The 16802-nt window shown below is 38.6% G+C and overlaps 1 protein-coding gene across 2 annotated transcripts in view; it reads left to right on the top strand.

Moving 5' to 3' along the window:
• The window catches only part of pde8b (phosphodiesterase 8B), a 78607-nt gene that overhangs the window by 7600 nt on the left and 54205 nt on the right, over positions 1-16802 (top strand). Inside the window, exons 1-2 of one of the 2 annotated variants that reach the window (XM_037979590.1) lie at positions 13814-14355; positions 14439-14495. In XM_037979590.1, coding sequence (XP_037835518.1) covers positions 14329-14355; positions 14439-14495 — 84 coding nt within the window. In that variant the 5' untranslated portion in view covers positions 13814-14328. Of the gene's footprint in view, positions 1-13813; positions 14356-14438; positions 14496-16802 lie in introns of those variants that run through there. The other variant, XM_037979589.1, reaches the window with a different exon arrangement.

Below are 16802 nucleotides of genomic sequence, written 5' to 3' on the forward strand. Positions count from 1 at the left end.
GTTGTCATCATTCACCTGTCCTCCGCTCAGCAGTTTTCTGGTTTCCTGTCACACCCATCTCCAGCTGTCTTCACTCCTAATCACACACCTGTTCCCACTTCTCCTCATCACCCTCTGCTTTAAAACTTGGTCTTCCTCTCCACCTCCCTGACGATTCATTGTTGTTGGTTCATGTTAGTTTCTAGTCTGGTCTCTGGTCCCGCTCTGTTTTTGCCTCGCCTTGTCCCGCCTTTGTTTACTGCCTGGATTTTTGTTATAGTTAGTTTTGCTGCCACGTCAGCTTTTTGTTTTCTAGTTTTGTTATTTTAATAAATCAGTTTTTGTTTTAAAGAATGAGTCTGCATCTTGGGTTCGCCTCGCTGTCACCACATCATGACATTTCTAACTAAATTAGTTTATTTTTCTATATGAGTCTGTGCTCTGGGTTCGCCTCATTCAGCCCACTTAATGACAGTGACTTGTTCCTAGATTTTTTCCTAGATTGTCAGCTGTTCCTTTGCTCTGCCCCAGTTTCTCCTTCATCGCTGAGAACTGCGAGAGGATCAATGTTACCATTTTTCTTTATTGAAACCATCTGGTTTACCCTGCAGGATATGGATAATCTGCCATGGTGTTGATCATGCTCTCATGTGTGTTTGTGTGAGTTTAGCAACACAGATCATTTGTTTACCCCTCTGGTGAGTACGACATGGGTGTTAACGGTCACATGGAAAGGAGCTGATACCGGCGGCCTGCACAGAAAACCCCTCAGGGTTTTGGACAGTCGCACTGTAGAGCAGTGGTTCTCAACCTCGATATATTTAAAGGTTGAAATCTGATTACTAGATAAGGTCCAGAACAACTAGCAATAAGCAAATCCTTTAAAATAAAAAGTAGTTAGTCAAACCCAAACCTGTCAACCAATATGGAAAACAAAAAAGGGGTTTAAAATTGTTAGAAAAGATCAGACAAACTCTGGATTAAACATTTAAGCTTTTAGAGTCTAATCAGAACTTTTCTCTTATCTCATAAAACATTCACTTTCCCCTTTTATCCTGTTGAACAATATGTGAATGAGGTTGAATATTGATTTATTTCGTTTTTTATGCTATTGTCAAACAAATAGGTGACAAAATCTGTATTATATTTATTATAAAGTGGATGTCTTTTTGAGTCACAGAGTTGCTATAAATGTTGTTTCTAAGATCTTCGTCTTCGTCATGATGATGATATTTGAAACATTGTGGAGCTGTGCCTTGATTGTGGCTGTCTTCATGACATCATACCGGTGCATTTCAACGCAGTGCAGTATAACATGTGGGCTGGGTGTGGGCTGACCTGTTCCAGACTTGGAGAATCGCTGGTTTAGAGAATCAAGGAGTAATTCTCATAGGGGAGTCTAGTTAACAGAGCATAGAGCATTAAAGAGCCAATTTCTGCCACCTAAAACAATTCAAACTCAAATATTTTCACAGTTTGAGTAAAAGCCAAAAAGAGTATTTTACACCGTGTCATTTCTGAATACTTTATTTACTGTTTTACTACTTTATTCAGTCATCGCACTGCTGATCAGCTGAGAGTGCTAGTGGTCCCATTTTCCTAACCAACAGTTCTTCTTCTGTTTAATCTGCGTCATACTGAAATCCTCCTACCTCCTCAGAAGAGCCTCTTTGTCTTTGCTGTTATAATCACTCAGTTTTACTGCTTGTAGTTGTTATTTTAGGCAGAATAATGAGGATATTTTCAGCCTTTTTTGTGCATACAGTTTCTGTAGCTACCCAAACATTTCCCAGTTCAGAAGATAGCAAAACTATAAACAATTGTTTCATACAGAAAAGAAAAGGTCTAATATAGAGTTAGCTTGAGCTACAAGAGACAGACCGATTGATCGGTCAGCTGATTTTAAGGAAACCACAATGGCTGATCTCTTTAAAAAGACTGGCAATCGTCCGTGCCTGTGCATACTTAAATCAGTTACCAAGTAGACAAATGAACATGCAGCAGCAGCTGCTACAAGCTGACTGTAGCCCACAGTTTACTTTTTTAAGTTAGAATATTATTTTTAAGAGTTCATGTTTCACTAAGGGTTGTTAAACATATGTTTAACATTTATTGTTATATTTTCCTAAATTAAAACTACATATTGAGAAAAATAAAAATCTATAAGTTGGTATCAGCATCAGCCATAAAAAGCTCCTATCAATCGATCCTTAGCTAAAAGAAACAGGTTGAGGTTTGACTTTTCAATCACTTATTTGCTCTCGTTCTCCAAACTGAGATCATTCTGATTGTTGTCTACTGCAGGTAAGATACTGACCTACTCTGCACAATCCTACAGAAAACTTTAAAAAGTCTGTATGATTTGAACCCTCTGAAGGTCCTTTAACTTTTTTTAAACTTTGTGAAGATATATATATATATAGATAAATATAAAACAATCTGGGGATGATTTTGGATTCTGATTTTCAGTTTGATAAACAGATCAACTCTGTTTTGTTTGTTTTTTCCAGTTGAGGCCTGTCTTTACCAGACTTGATTCTTGTAATGCACTTGGTCTCTCTTTCATGTTTGCAGCTTGTTCAGAATGCTGCAGCTCGGCTCCTAACAGGAACACGTATGAACACATCTCACTGGTTTTGTCCTCCTTTCACTGGCTCCCTGTAGGTCATTGAATTGATTTTAAACTTCTCTTCTTCACTTATAAATGTCTACATGGACTTGCCCCATCATATCTCTCTGACTTACTCCAACCTTATACTCCTTCCTGGGCACTGAGATCATCTGATCAGGTGCTTTTGGTTCTCCTGAAAACCAGGATGAAGCTCAGAGGAGATCGAGCTTCTAAACTTTGGAGCAGCCTGCCCTCTGACATTAGACAGGCATCTTTACTTTCATCTCTGTTCACTGGCTAATACAGTTTGAGTTATGTTTTTCTGATAATTCCACTAAACTTGTATTCTATTTGTTGCTTAATATCTCTAAGTTTTTATTTTATTTTGTTATTCTTTGTTTTGTGTTAGGATGGTTGGTGTAAACTGTGAAGCACTTTGGTCAACTGCTGTTGTTTCTGCTACACAAATAAATCTGACATTTGGCATTTATAGAACTCCAGAAATAACAAAATTCCATGTCCAAATGGAAGTTTTGACCAGTTCAGAAAAATTCCAGTCCGGTAATTTTGTGAAGATCATCCACCCCCCGACTCCTGCTGTAATATATGTTCATAAATATTAGTGGGGCGGTTCCTGAATCACTAACCACACACATTTTACATTTTTTGTGAAAACAAGACAGGATACATGTTGTTTTATATTTATTTTGTTGCTTCTTTTTCCCCCAAAGTTGTTGCCAACAGGAGTCTCAAAAAACCCACTCTGGTCTAATATTTCAATCAGAGAGACGGACGGCTCCCCCACCCAAAACAAGAATAGTTTTTTTACCAGTTAAAATAAAAAATAGACAAACAGGGACACTGCTTTCTAGATTATATTTCTAATGTGAATAAAAGTAGTAATTCTACAATAAAACTCCAAAGATAAAAGGGGGAGAAAACTTCTGGTAAATAATTCTAAAAACCATAAAACGGAGGTATATCCTCCTGTTTTTGCTTTAAAGCCCGTACTATTACCTTCAGAAGCCATGTTATGTCATGATTTCTAGTATTTTCTGAGTTTGTTCTTAGTTTTGGTTCTGTTCCTGTCTTTGTTTCACTTTTCCCACTTGCCCTCAGTCTGCTCCTGCTTTCCTGTCACGCCCACCTGCACCTGTCTTCAATCCTCGTTACTCACCTGTGCCCACTTCACCTGATTATCCTCAGTGTTTAAACCCGGTCAATTTCATCACTACCCTGCTGATTCATTGCTCTTGTTTCCCTGTTCATGTCACGATGTTCTTTGCCTTGTCGCTCCATTAGTTTATGTTTTGTATTTAGTTTCTGTTTGCTGACACGTCAGCTTTTTGATTTTGTGTTATTTTAACGTTAATAAATTAGTGTTCCTGGGATGAGTCTGCACTCCGGGTTCGCCTCCCTCTCCATGCTTCCTGACATGTAATTAGTTAAATGAGATCCTCCTGTGGGCGATCTAAGTGTGGACACAGAAAAAGGTCTTGTTGTATATCTCCCCCTGTCTCTGGTTCTCTGTGTTCTGTTCATGTCCGGTCCGTCTGCTCCAAGCTGCTGCTGGTAATTCATCTTCTAATTTTAGTCTCATAAATGGATTTTTAAACAGAAAACATCCACTGTTGGACAGTAGGTTGTCTTCAATTATTCCTGCATTTGATAAGATCACTTGAGATGTAGAGTAGGTAGTGGCCTTATTAATGAATTAAAAGCAACAGAATGTGTCCCAATGAGACTGCAGCTCTGATCTCTGCCGACATCTACTGATGATCTTTCCTGCCCCAAAACTGAGAATGAATCATCAGAAAACATTTTAAACTCTATTTAAAACTGTCCAAACAGTTGAAAGACAGAAACAAACAATTTGGGACCAAAGAGTGGATGCCTGGATGGAGCGGCTGCACCTGCTGGATGGTGGATGATATAACGGTGGAATAGTTCCCAAATTCACCGGTGTGCTTCAGTTTTGGTTCTGAGGTCATGGTTTTGAGTTTGGTTCACTTTTTTTTTATTATTTAAACTTTTTTTTCCTATTTTGTAAACACTAAAGAAAAATCCTCCACTTTCTACACTTTAAAAATCTGAGTTATTCTCTACGATATGACATGTTTTTATGTAAAAACTGAAGGAATGAAAGAGTTTGGCAATCAACACATCATTGATAGTAATCTTTTAAGGGTTTTGTTTTGTTTTTACTGTAAATGAGACAACATTACTTGTTTCAAAATGCTTTTTATTTATCTGGCAAAAATATTTTAAACAATTTCTACTCAGAACATAAACAGAAACATAAAACAACACTCAAGGCTTATTTAAAATGTCAGCTATAACAATAAACTAATGCAGTTCTGTAAAGTATTACTGTATTATTCATGTATTCATTCATTTTCTTTACCCACTCTTCTGTGTAGGGTTGTGAGGGAACTGGTAGTCATTTTAACATGACTTCAGTTTACCCTCTAAGGTAAAACACTAAATATCTTCTTTAAAAGGCTGAACTGAAAATGTAAACTGTGGTTACCTTTGAGTGCAACATGATTCAGAGGCAGTCAAAGCAGCGAATGATTATTAAAAACTTCATCTCTTTTATGAGGTAAAAGGTGTTTTGGTGACTTCTTTGCTTGCCTTCTCATACAGACGGGCTTCATCATGTGCCTGTGTTAGAGGTTTGATTGGGTCTAAAGTTACCTGCTGCCTCTGCTGGCTAGTTGATGCTGTCTCTTTAGGTGGGGGAAATGTTTGTTGTCAACCTTGTCTATGCAAACTTTGGAAATGATCGTGTGTGTCTTCTCATTTGGAGAAAAGCCAAACCAGGTCTTCTTTTTAGGAACCATCTCCTCTACTTTGATTTATTTTCAGCTCCACTCTGAGACGTCCACCACACTGACTGCACTTCGCTCTGATTGGTTGATCACAAATCTTAACAATTTAGCTACAATTAGTCACACTCTTACTTTCCAAAGCGACTTTGTCCAAATTCTTGCACATGTAAAACTTAGATCCTAATTTCAGGCATCCTGTTAGAAAGATTCTCATACTTCAGAACATTTAGAATTAAAGTCTTCCATAACATAATGCAGGTTGATTCCCATGTCTAAAGTATTTCTCCAGTAAATTATTTTGAAGATAATATAACTTGTTGAAAATTATCTGAATCTAAATTAGAGTAATCATTTGGTACCAAAATTTAGGACATTGTTTCCAAATTCTTGGTGTCAGTTTTATTTTGTGGCATTTTTGTGGTGATGTATTTTGTTGTTGCTGATTTACTTTGATGTATTTTTAAAATTTTATAATCAACATTTAATTAATTGGTTTCATTAATTAGAACAGAGCCTTCTCCGTAGTTGATCTGATTCAGCCTCATGTTGTTGAGATCTGATAAAAAATAGGGGGAATAAATGAAAATAATTTGAAGATTATTGATTATTCCCATAAAATAGTTATGGCTGATTTTCAGTAGTTGATTTTAGCAATAATTTTTTGTCAGTTTCAGGTAATTTTAGTTCTTCAGATGGTAATCCTTCACCGTCTGACCTGGCTGCTGTGATTTACTTGCTCTAAGTTTTTTGGGGGTGTTTTGCATGTTGAACAAACTGGTTCACACATGTGCTGAACCAAGACTGGTAAACCAAACAGTTCTTTTATCATAAATCCATCATTCATCATATGAAGTAAGAAATTATTTGCTCTTTTTGAGTCATATTATTAAGTTTACCAGCATTAATAAAAAGCATTTAGTGATTATCAAAGTTTTTGTCTTAAATAAATCTTTGTTTTACACTTGAAGGAAATTTTTGAAAACTCCCTCCACAATAAATGCGTAAGAACACATTTTTGTGAGGAAAGAGAACTTTTTGGGAAATATTGTCTCCCTACATGCAGTTGTTGAGTTCTTGGCTGTTACTGTTATTATATAATTACCATATTGCAGCTAGTTGTTCTGACCATAGTCATTTTGTATAATCTTTATAATTATCTGTAGTTACATGTCTAAAAACAGCTGACTGGAACTACCTTTCATTATTCCATCACTTTCTTAGGTTTGAGGTTTGATAGGGGTCTTTTTAATTGCATCATCTTTTCTCTTTGGCTTCTGCTCAAGGGCACCTGACTGCAAAACTGGAGCTATCATCTGTTTATCTAAAAGTGCTTAACTTTAATTAATTAACCCATTAAAATTTGATTACCATCCACCATTAGCCACAATGCTACAGACTTAAGCAAAAACATGACAGTGAGGATTCGCCCCATGAGCGAGACAGGAATTAGGAACTATGGAAGGGAAGGCAGCAAAATTTTCCAACGTGAGCTCCTAATTGAAACCAATCTATTCTGCCAAGTCAAAACAAGGTAACCAGCAGACACCCTGATGGACACACAATGTCTGTGACACTGCAACCATTGGAAAATTAAAGGCGTAGAATTCCTTGAAGGTAATGAAGCCTAGGCGTAAATTCAGACTGGAAGACCTGCTTCAGCCTCACCTGCATCTAATCGCTGCGTCGAGCACCTCCACTCCAGCCTATCAGCATCAGACCGTGCCTCCAGCGTATCCAATCAGGAAGCAAGCCTTCGTTTAAAAGGACTTCCATCATGGCCCCATCCGTTCACCGGCAGAACTTCAGCCCACCTCCGCCCCTTCTCCACCTCCAGTTTCCCAGCTCCCTCAAGCTTCCTTCCCTCTTCGACCTCCACCACCAGTGTCCGGCCCGGGGAAGACGCCTCTAATGCTCAACCTGAGCTTCTCCTCGAAGCGCATTGCTATTGTTGACACTCGCGTCTTCCACCGAGGTCCGAGCGCCAAATATCTCATGTCATTCATGTCAAATAAAACCATTTAATTGCAGCTTCTCTTTGTCGTGAGTCTCTCCAGGTTGAATTAATATATACTGCCACATTCCATGCCATCATTTTAGACTAAGATCAACTTATGTTGAGAAATGACAGAGTTATAGTCATTTTGATTAATCCTTGAAAATAACATTATGTATGAGCTCAGGCAAAATTCTGATATGTTGAATGATCTGGTGGGAGTATGTGATGGTCACAAGACTCACCCTCTACCACACAAACTTTTAGCTCACCATTTGTAAAACTGCTGAGTTATCACCATCTTTGTGTTTACTAAGATTGTTTTGCTGTGGCAGCCATGTTGAATTGGACTGACACCAAAAGTTAATCAGTTGTAGATGTAGAGCTGATACTTTCTGATAGTTTCACTAAAAGCTGTCCAGTGGTTCATGAGATATTTTGCTAACAGACAAACAGGGTTAATGCCAAGTTTTAAGGTTAAATGTGCTGGGCTCAAAGTATGTGTTGGGGACGATACTCTGCAACTACCTTACCAAATTTAAGCTTAGTATCTGTAAAACTGGCTGAATTATAGATATATTTGTGTCTTCAAAGATCCCTTTGCTTTGGCAGCCATCTTGAATTGGTTTGATGTCAAATGTTAATCAGTTTTAGATGTTCCACCCACCACTGATTACTTTTTAAATGTTTCAATAAAATCTGTTCAATGGTGTTTAGGTATTTGGTTCATGAGATATTTTGCATCCGTAGAAACAAACACACGCTCATACACACAGACACAGGCAGAAGCGTTTGGCACAAAAAAAAAACATACCTCCTCTTAAACTTAAAACCAAGTAAGTTTGTGTTTTTGGACAGACCGTGAGATTTGGACATTTGATGGAATTACCATCGAAATGACTTACTCAGACAAATCTGGATTTGCCCTGAACATGCTCTGCTTCCAGGGATTTCCCTTGTTGAACAGCAACATATGTAGAAAACCAGTTGGCTCATTAAGACCTGCTTGGCACTTAATGAATTTTGAACAAAACTCCTTCGGTGAGAAGGCATTCCCGAAGTTGTTGCACTTTTTTCAGTCACCTAATAGATTTTTTTATTTTTTATTTTTTTTTGGGGGGGGGGCATTCCTGAGATATTCCCCTATGTCCTCACTATGATCTATATGCCCGACCTGGCATGACTTTCTCTCCAGAAGATCATGCCATGCTACCACTATAGGTATTATTTGTGCTAGGTTGCTTCCAGGACCTTGACTGTGTGGCCAGTCCGGCTTCTTTGGGCAGGCTGTGGTTCAGTGGTTCAGTAAATCATCCTCCAACGAGAGAGTCGGATAGTTCAGTTCCTGGCAGCAGTCACATGAACCCCTCTTTGCCTGTGATGTGTGCCCCATCAGTGGAAGAATCTGATCTAAAGCACTAATTAGACTCTGTAGAATGACTGATTCAGATAAGCTTTGTAGTGTACTCTCTGAATGTGTGCGTGTGGATGGGGAAATGAGGGATGAGGCCAGATGTAAAGCACTTTGAGGAACTTGGTTGGCTAGAAAGGTGCTAATAGGTGCAGTCCATTTACCATCCTACCACTATTAGAAACTGCAACCTCCTTGCCATGGAAGTTTTGTGTGCTCAAAACCATTGTGGGTCTATCACGCTCTACCATGTGTGGTGAGGAGCTTACTGTGTTCTTCATACACACCAGGAGACTTCGCCAACACCATGCAAATAAAAGACCATCCACTGTCTGGCTCTTTTTTGAATTATTGTTGCTTCAGAGCAGGTTCACAGGGGTCCTTTGTCTTTCAGCAAGTGATAAGTTGTGTGTGAGTTGGTGATGCTGTGATAATGAAGTGGTGGGGCATAGTTTTGCAGGTTGTGCTGGGAACCCTGCTGCACTTTCAGGTATGTGTTTACTTGAATCGTGTAGCTCAAAGTTTTATTCTGCTTGTCACGTTCAGCTTTGCCTGTTATACTTGCTGTGGTTTTTGGACAAAAATGTGTCCGTTGCCCTTCTGCTCTTTCCTTATCTGTTTTTGTTTTACTTTGTGACTCTGATTGTTTGTGACTCAACACATTTTTTCACGGTCTACTGCACAAACTATTCAGTTTGTAACGTGTGTGTACTCCACATCTGTTGAACCTTTTTCACTTTAACAGTGGAGCAAAGCTATCTCATGATGAGTTGAAATGTGTTTTCAAATCAAATGGTAATACTTATAGATTTTAAATTCAGTTATGCAAAAAAGTCTGCCAGTAAACTTTAGTCTTTTACTTTTACTTGACTTTTGCATAAACTATTACCCAATCACAAAAACAGAGAGGCTTTAAAGAAACTGATACATTTGCTAAAGATAGGTGGAGCTTAGTAAAATAATGTTAAATAAGGAAAATAAGAAACAATAAATAGATTCACCAACCATTGAGGCTGACTTGAAGAAACTGATGCAGTCACAATTTTAAGTTGTCATTTATGTCATAAATTCCCTGTACTAAAAAAGAAAAAAATAAAGGCATAGATTCTTTGAATATTGCTCACTTCTTTTCATGCCAAAGTTTTCTTTTCTGCTCTCTTTCAAATATTCTCTTTTCTCTCTCAAATCTTTGTGTTCGTGCTCAGATTTTCTCATCGCACGCAAAACTTCTCTCTCTATCACGGATCAGATCTGCGCTTGCAAACCTCTCTGCTCGCCCGCAGATGTTTTCTGCTTTCTCACAGATTTGAGCACCGTCGCTTAGCAACCGTTCCAGCCAATAGAATGACAGTGTTCCTCTGGGTGCACTTGATACTTTCTAGTGGGTGTGCTGGGGCGGCTACATTGTGGCATCTGCTCTTCTTGGGCTGCCCACTAGATGTAGGAAGAAACAACTTCATCTTTCTGCTCAGTGTTCTAACTTAACGAACGAACGTCCAGCGAACGAACGTCCGGCGAACGAACGTCCGGCGAACGAACGTCCGGCGAACGAACGTCCAGCGAACGAACGTCCGGCGAACGAACCTAACTTAACGAACGAACGTCCGGCGAACGAACGTCCGGCGAACGAACGTCCGGCGAACGAACGTCCAGCGAACGAACGTCCGGCGAACGAACCTAACTTAACGAACGAACGTCCGACGAACGAACGTCCGGCGAACGAACGTCCGGCAAACGAACGAACGGCGAACGAACGTCCGGCAAACGAACGAACGTCCGGCAAACGAACAAACGTCCGGCGAACAAACGTCCGGCGAACGAACGTCCGGCGAACGAACGTCCGGCAAACGAACGAACAGCGGGCGAACGAACGGCCGGCGAACGAACAGCCAGCGAACGAACGGCCGGCGAACAGACACCTACCACCGGGCTTAGCCTCTTTTCTGGGGGAAACCAGCGTTTTTTTTGCCCCGTCTCAACTTTTTTTTGAGACATACTGACATCAAATTTAAAATTACCATATTTTTTTCTAAAAATGGTACAGTTTCTTAGTTTCAACATTTATGTTAAATGTTTCATTGTGTATAAATGGGTTTATGAGATTTGCAAATCATTGCGTTCTGTTTTTATTTACATTTTGCACAACTTCTGAACTTTTTCAGAATTGTGTTTGTATGAAATCTAACATCTACCCTCTGTCTCTTCGGCCCTTGTTCCCATCCCATGCTTTTTGCCTGTCTTCTCCTGTTTCCAGAGCTGCTTCTCAGTGTCTGAATTATAATGAATTAAGCATGTGGAAGACTTTCTAAATCTTCTGCATCACTTGTCATTTTCAACACTTGTTTAAGCAAGATTTTGTCCATAGAATCTCCTGAAATGTTTCACTGAAAAAGATATTGCCATCCCTTTTAGGAGGAAAAGTGTCCATTGACAGCCTTCTTCAACATTTTAATTACAAGCCTGATTTATCTTCTAATTGCTCTCATGTCATTGCCTACTGAGCTGTTCCCATTTTTTTTCCTTCCTGTTCTGTTTCACATCTAGCTGTGACATTGATAAGTAAAACACAAGCAAGCATAAAGCCCATCATTAATCACCTGATATACTGGAGTTAGTGCTCTTCATTGTCAGCGTGTTCAGCACTGATTCAGTCTGCTCAGGAATTTGCTCTGGACCCACTGTGTTCTTGTTGGTCCTCACTGAATCCTTTGGTTCATTTATGGTTAACATCATATCCTGTCAGACCACACCATGGTTGCTGACAGAGACTCCTCTGCAGTTCTACAAGACAGACTTGGAGACAACAAATGTGATGTGAATACCACACAACAGTGAGAGCAATCCATCTGAATCAAATCAAATTATTACCCATAATTAACTCAGATTTCAAATCTTTTTTAAACCTTAATACTGATTTTTTAGTTTTTCTGTGGTTTTTTTAATTTCATCTGTGTTTCACATTGGTTATATTTGAACAATTTTCAATCATAAATAACCCTCATATTCCAATTATAAATATCCCTCTACTTTTTTATTAAAAAAAAAATGAATATATAGAACTATTGTAAGCCACAAATCTTTTTTTTTTATTATTGTTAAAAACAGTATGTGTAAGTTTTAAAGATTTTGACCAAATTAAGATACATTTTGTGTGTTATTTATATGTATGTATTATTCTAAAAGTTCTTTTTTAAGTTCAACAATTGTGTCTAGATTGGTTTTATAAAAAATAGAAAAATATATACTTTTTTGCGTTCAAGTAGCAGAATAGTCTTTCTGTTTTTGATCAAATGTGCCTGCCTTTTGGACATCATGATTTTGTTAATTCAGGGTGTTAAAGATCTTTGCCAGAAAGGGTTTTCCAGAGAGATGTTTTGAACAGAACTTTCGTTGTCTTTAAATAGTGAGTTAACATTAAATGAAGCCTCCTCTCAGTTCTCAGTGTTCCTCTCTTCTTCTTCTACATTGGCTGTTTAATGGATGCAAGAATGCATCACAGCATCTTGATGCACTCTGACTTTCTCCTGCAGGTTCACGGCTCTGTAAAGTCACCCTGCTTACCTTTTTCCTGGCATGAGTTGACTTTGAGGAGATATTTTATTTAAATCCAAGGCACCATCCACAAGGGAACATACTGATCCTGAAACTGTACAATATGTCCGCAGGTTTGAACTGACCTGACTCCCAGTCAATAACAGTTTATTGTGACACAAAGGGGAAGTTCCACTTTGCTGTCAGTCCACAAAGATTTTGTTTCTGCTCTTGTAGTCACCATCCTCATCTTTTTCTTTTTGTGTTAACAGTTTGGAGTATTTGCTCCATGTGTTTACAGTTTCTTGTGTATTTTTGCTGCAGTGTTTCAGCACCATATACAGGGCTGGCATGATTACTGCACTGTTTGGGTTGGTTTCTGTGTTTCTGTGTGGATGAAAACATTTCTAGGTGGTGTTTTTACAAGGAAAAAGATCAATTTGGAAAGACGTGTGGACAGGGCTAAATTCCATTGAATCCAGACATTTACATAAGCTGTATAAAAAGAAGCATAACCATTTATTTCTTGTCACTCCTTTGTTGTTTAAAACTACTATTAATGGCTCAAAATGTGAAATATGGACTCTGGTATCATTTTGAGATTGACCAAAACATCAAATTTAGGAGCAAAAATAATTAAAAAAAAACCGTTCAAAACAATATATACTATTGCTCTGTGGTTGAGATGCACTTTTCATTTGCTTGATTTGTAAGACATTTAATAGACATCAGCCAGATCTAATAAAACAAGTGGCAGTTTTTATAAGGACCAGATAAACTGAAGCTTGACTGTGGCACAGAGTTTGTCCTCACGGACAGTTAATTATCATAGTGATGCGTCACCGTGGCTGTTACACAATCCACTATCAGCTGTCGAACACAGACTCTCCAACAAATTAAACACATACCCTGCACTGGTTTTATTTATATAACAGTTAGCAGTAAAATCTGCCTGTAGGAGTTTCCTCATGTTTCCTGTAGTGCTCTCGTCCCTGAGTTCAGTGAATGGAGAGGTTACATGGACTTAAACCTCACTGTTTTGATTGCTTTTTCACCGTTATTCTTGCATGAAGGTTTTGTTCAAAACAATGAAGCCATGGCTGATTAAGGTTTCTAACTTAACAATAATTGTGGTGACACTTTTCCTCCTGTATGCGCTCTCACTCCTCGGCACACAGTGGCTCGTCAGGTAACCATGTCATTTAAAGATATTTTTTCTGCAGGCTCTGGCTTTCAAAATATTGTTTGTTGTGACAATATGACCATCATGTTAGAAGTTATATAGCCAGAAGGACAGACATGTGGAGGCCCACTTGGATTTCTAAGCAAAACTTCAGATATCAAAGACTTTACCTTGAAGAAAAATGCCCAGTTACAGACATTACCTCAAAAACAACTGGATTTACAAAGGTTAATTCACAGATATGACACACGGAGCTCATGGGGTGTCAGCTATGGGACATCATGATATAGTAGACCGCTGATTCATTGGATGTGTGTTGTGGTGTGGTCTAAGCATGTGGGCAAAGGCTTATGAGGATGCACATGTTGCAGAATTGCTTATTCACACCAGAGTGACGCATTTGGTTAAGAAGCCCATTTAAAGCTGCCCCCACACACACACACACACACACACATGCAGGACATTGTGTGATGCTCTTGCTGAGGGATTATGCAGGTTAACCTGTGAGTACCATTTGTAGCGGGTGGCTAATACCTTCTAAAAGAGATTTGCAGCTTGTGGCTGTAGACTGCTTCATGAAAACAGTAGGAGAGCTCATCAAAACAGCTACAAGAACTCAGAAGCTCAGCTATTTGTAGTTTTAGGAGAATATAAGCATCTTGTTGAATGTCTGCCTGAAAAGTGGAAAAGTGCATGTTTTCTTGTAGACTTAAAACCTGATGAAAATTACACTTGGTAAAGTGTATCAGGAAAAGTCAGGCTGTGCAAGAAAAACACAATAATGCCAAAATGTTTCTGGACTTCAATGGTAAAATGGTAAGAAATGTTCCCACCTTGTTATTTTCACACTGTGTGGGTTATTTACAGGCTCTCATGTGTTGCCACTGTTTGTTCTGCAGGTTTCAGCCACAGAAGAATGTGTAGGACCAATGAGACTGACGAAGGAGCCAATTCAGGTAGGAGCATTTAAGAATGTTGTGCTTTTGGGACATATTTAAAGGCCCTAAAAGTGAGAATCTGTGGTTTGAAATAAAGATTTAAGTCAGTTTTGTTGTGGTTGAGCTTCATAAATAATTTTAGTTTTGTCCTTTAAGTTAAATAAATTATATACTTTATTTGTTCACATCATATCATTACTGTGTGCTTTTTGCATATAATACACAGTTAGAGGAGCACCATACAGGATGGTCAGGCAGTATTTTTTTTGTATTCCTTTTTTATCTGTAGTTGTTCTTACAATATTTATTTCTACACAAAGATCTCTTAAGATGCCAATAAACTACTCATTTGTGTTCACTTTGGGCTTTTGGAGAATGTAAACTTCCCACCCAGGGGAAGACCAAAAATGTCATATAGTGAAAACAGGAACGTGTGAAGGACTGTAAATACCTTTCAAAATAACTGTTTTTATTCATATGCGACTTCTTACAAAGTTCAGCTAACTAAAGAAAAGCTAAGTCACATAATTTATTGGAACAACTGTTAGTGTTCGTACAGTCTGGATGAGACACGTTTAGAAGTTTACTTGAAACAAAATGAAATCCAGTCAGATCATAAGGTTATCTCTCAAAGTTTTATTTTTGTTTGTTTGTTTTTGTTTTTGTTTTTAATAAAAAGAGGTAAAAAGAGGTCTTGAAGAGTTTCTCATCCTGTGAATTTTTTTTTATAAAGGCCTAATATGAATGGATTTGGATCTCACAATTAAAATAATATGATCTGGATCTGGATCAGTTTTGTGAAACCTTACTTTATTAATGTGGCTTCAAAGGCTGCTGTATTTGTTAGAAAGGCAGGCTCTCAGCTTGTCCTTTGTTTTGTCAGTTCAGAGGGGATTTTACCCGTCAAGAACACGGAGGTAGAGTTGAGGAGGATATTGTCTGTGATTGTCCTTTGGTTAGAGATTAGGAGATGTGCTGAAGATTTGTCCTTATGTAACAGAGAATGTAAGAGGTCCTGGAGGTCATTGGCTGGCTGGAAAGTAGGTCTGAGTGATTGGTGCAGTCCGCCAGATGGTAGACTTTTTCTAAAGACAGTATTCTTTGTTTTTTTCATTTCAAGAGTTTTGACCTGTAAATGTTTACAGTTCAAACCCAAATGTGAACATGCTGTAATACACCCTGATTGTGTGCAGTCCACACCATCTATTTCCAGCAGCAGCACCTCTAACTTTTAGTGAGGTGCAGGTCCAGTCCGATGTTGGACCCTGACAGTTAGCTGCTGTTGTTTACTCCTCAGAAAAGATCTTCATGATTTATTTGTTGAAATTAGCAACAATTCTGGTGAAAATTCACTCTTGCCTCTTTTACAGTCTCAGCTGTTTTACAGTCAAAAACAAACTGTTGTGTTTTTGTAGAATAGGACTCACAGGTGCAGACTTACACAAGGACTGAGGAACCAAATTATGAAGAACACATGAGGAACATGGCAGGGAACTAAGCATGAAGTAGTAAAGCAAGTGGAAACAGTTGAATCTAATGATTACAAGGAACAGGTGTGAGATGAGGGGCAGGACTGAAGAACAGGGCTGACTGAGGGAATGCAATGAGAATGACTGGTAACACCCTGGGAAACAATCGGAACCCAAGGGATCTAAAAAATAAAACAACAGCAAGTCAATAAGAAGAAATTAAAACAAGACAGTACAAGGAAACCAGTAAAAAACACAGATTAAAACACAGACTGCCCAACAAATGGAACATACTTGTTCTAATTACATTACTGAAAGCAGTATGTGGCACTTTTCTTGTCCTACCTTTGGAGCTCGTGTTCGTAATTTCAGGCTGTGCACAACGAGGCGCCACTGATGGAGGGGCTTAATGGATTTAAAACCACGTTATTCACTGTTATTCACTGCTCCATTATGGTTTTGTCCAAAACAACAAAGCCATGGCAGGTAAAGATTCCTAACTGAACTGTGGTAACAGCTTTCCTCTTCTCCGTCTCCTTCATGTACTCTTTCTCCATGGTGCTCCACAGCTCATCAGAAAAGAAGTTGTTTAAAGTCATTATCCTGCCTGTTCCAGCTTCCAAAAATCTCACGTGTTCTCACAATAAAGGTTAGAAGTTAACTGCATGACCATCTGCCTGTATTAGCCCAGCCCTGGTTGCTGATAGGATATATTTTTTGTAAAAAGGTTTGAGTAGCTCATTGGTTTGAAACCAAGATATTCATAAACCAGTGTCTTTGTTTTCTTTTTAGCCACAAACAGTCAACTTACACAATTGTGGGAAAACAGCGATTGTCCAGTCCAATTCCCTTCCAC

Source organism: Kryptolebias marmoratus, linkage group LG14, assembly GCF_001649575.2.
Source record: "Kryptolebias marmoratus isolate JLee-2015 linkage group LG14, ASM164957v2, whole genome shotgun sequence".
Taxonomy (NCBI): domain Eukaryota; kingdom Metazoa; phylum Chordata; class Actinopteri; order Cyprinodontiformes; family Rivulidae; genus Kryptolebias; species Kryptolebias marmoratus.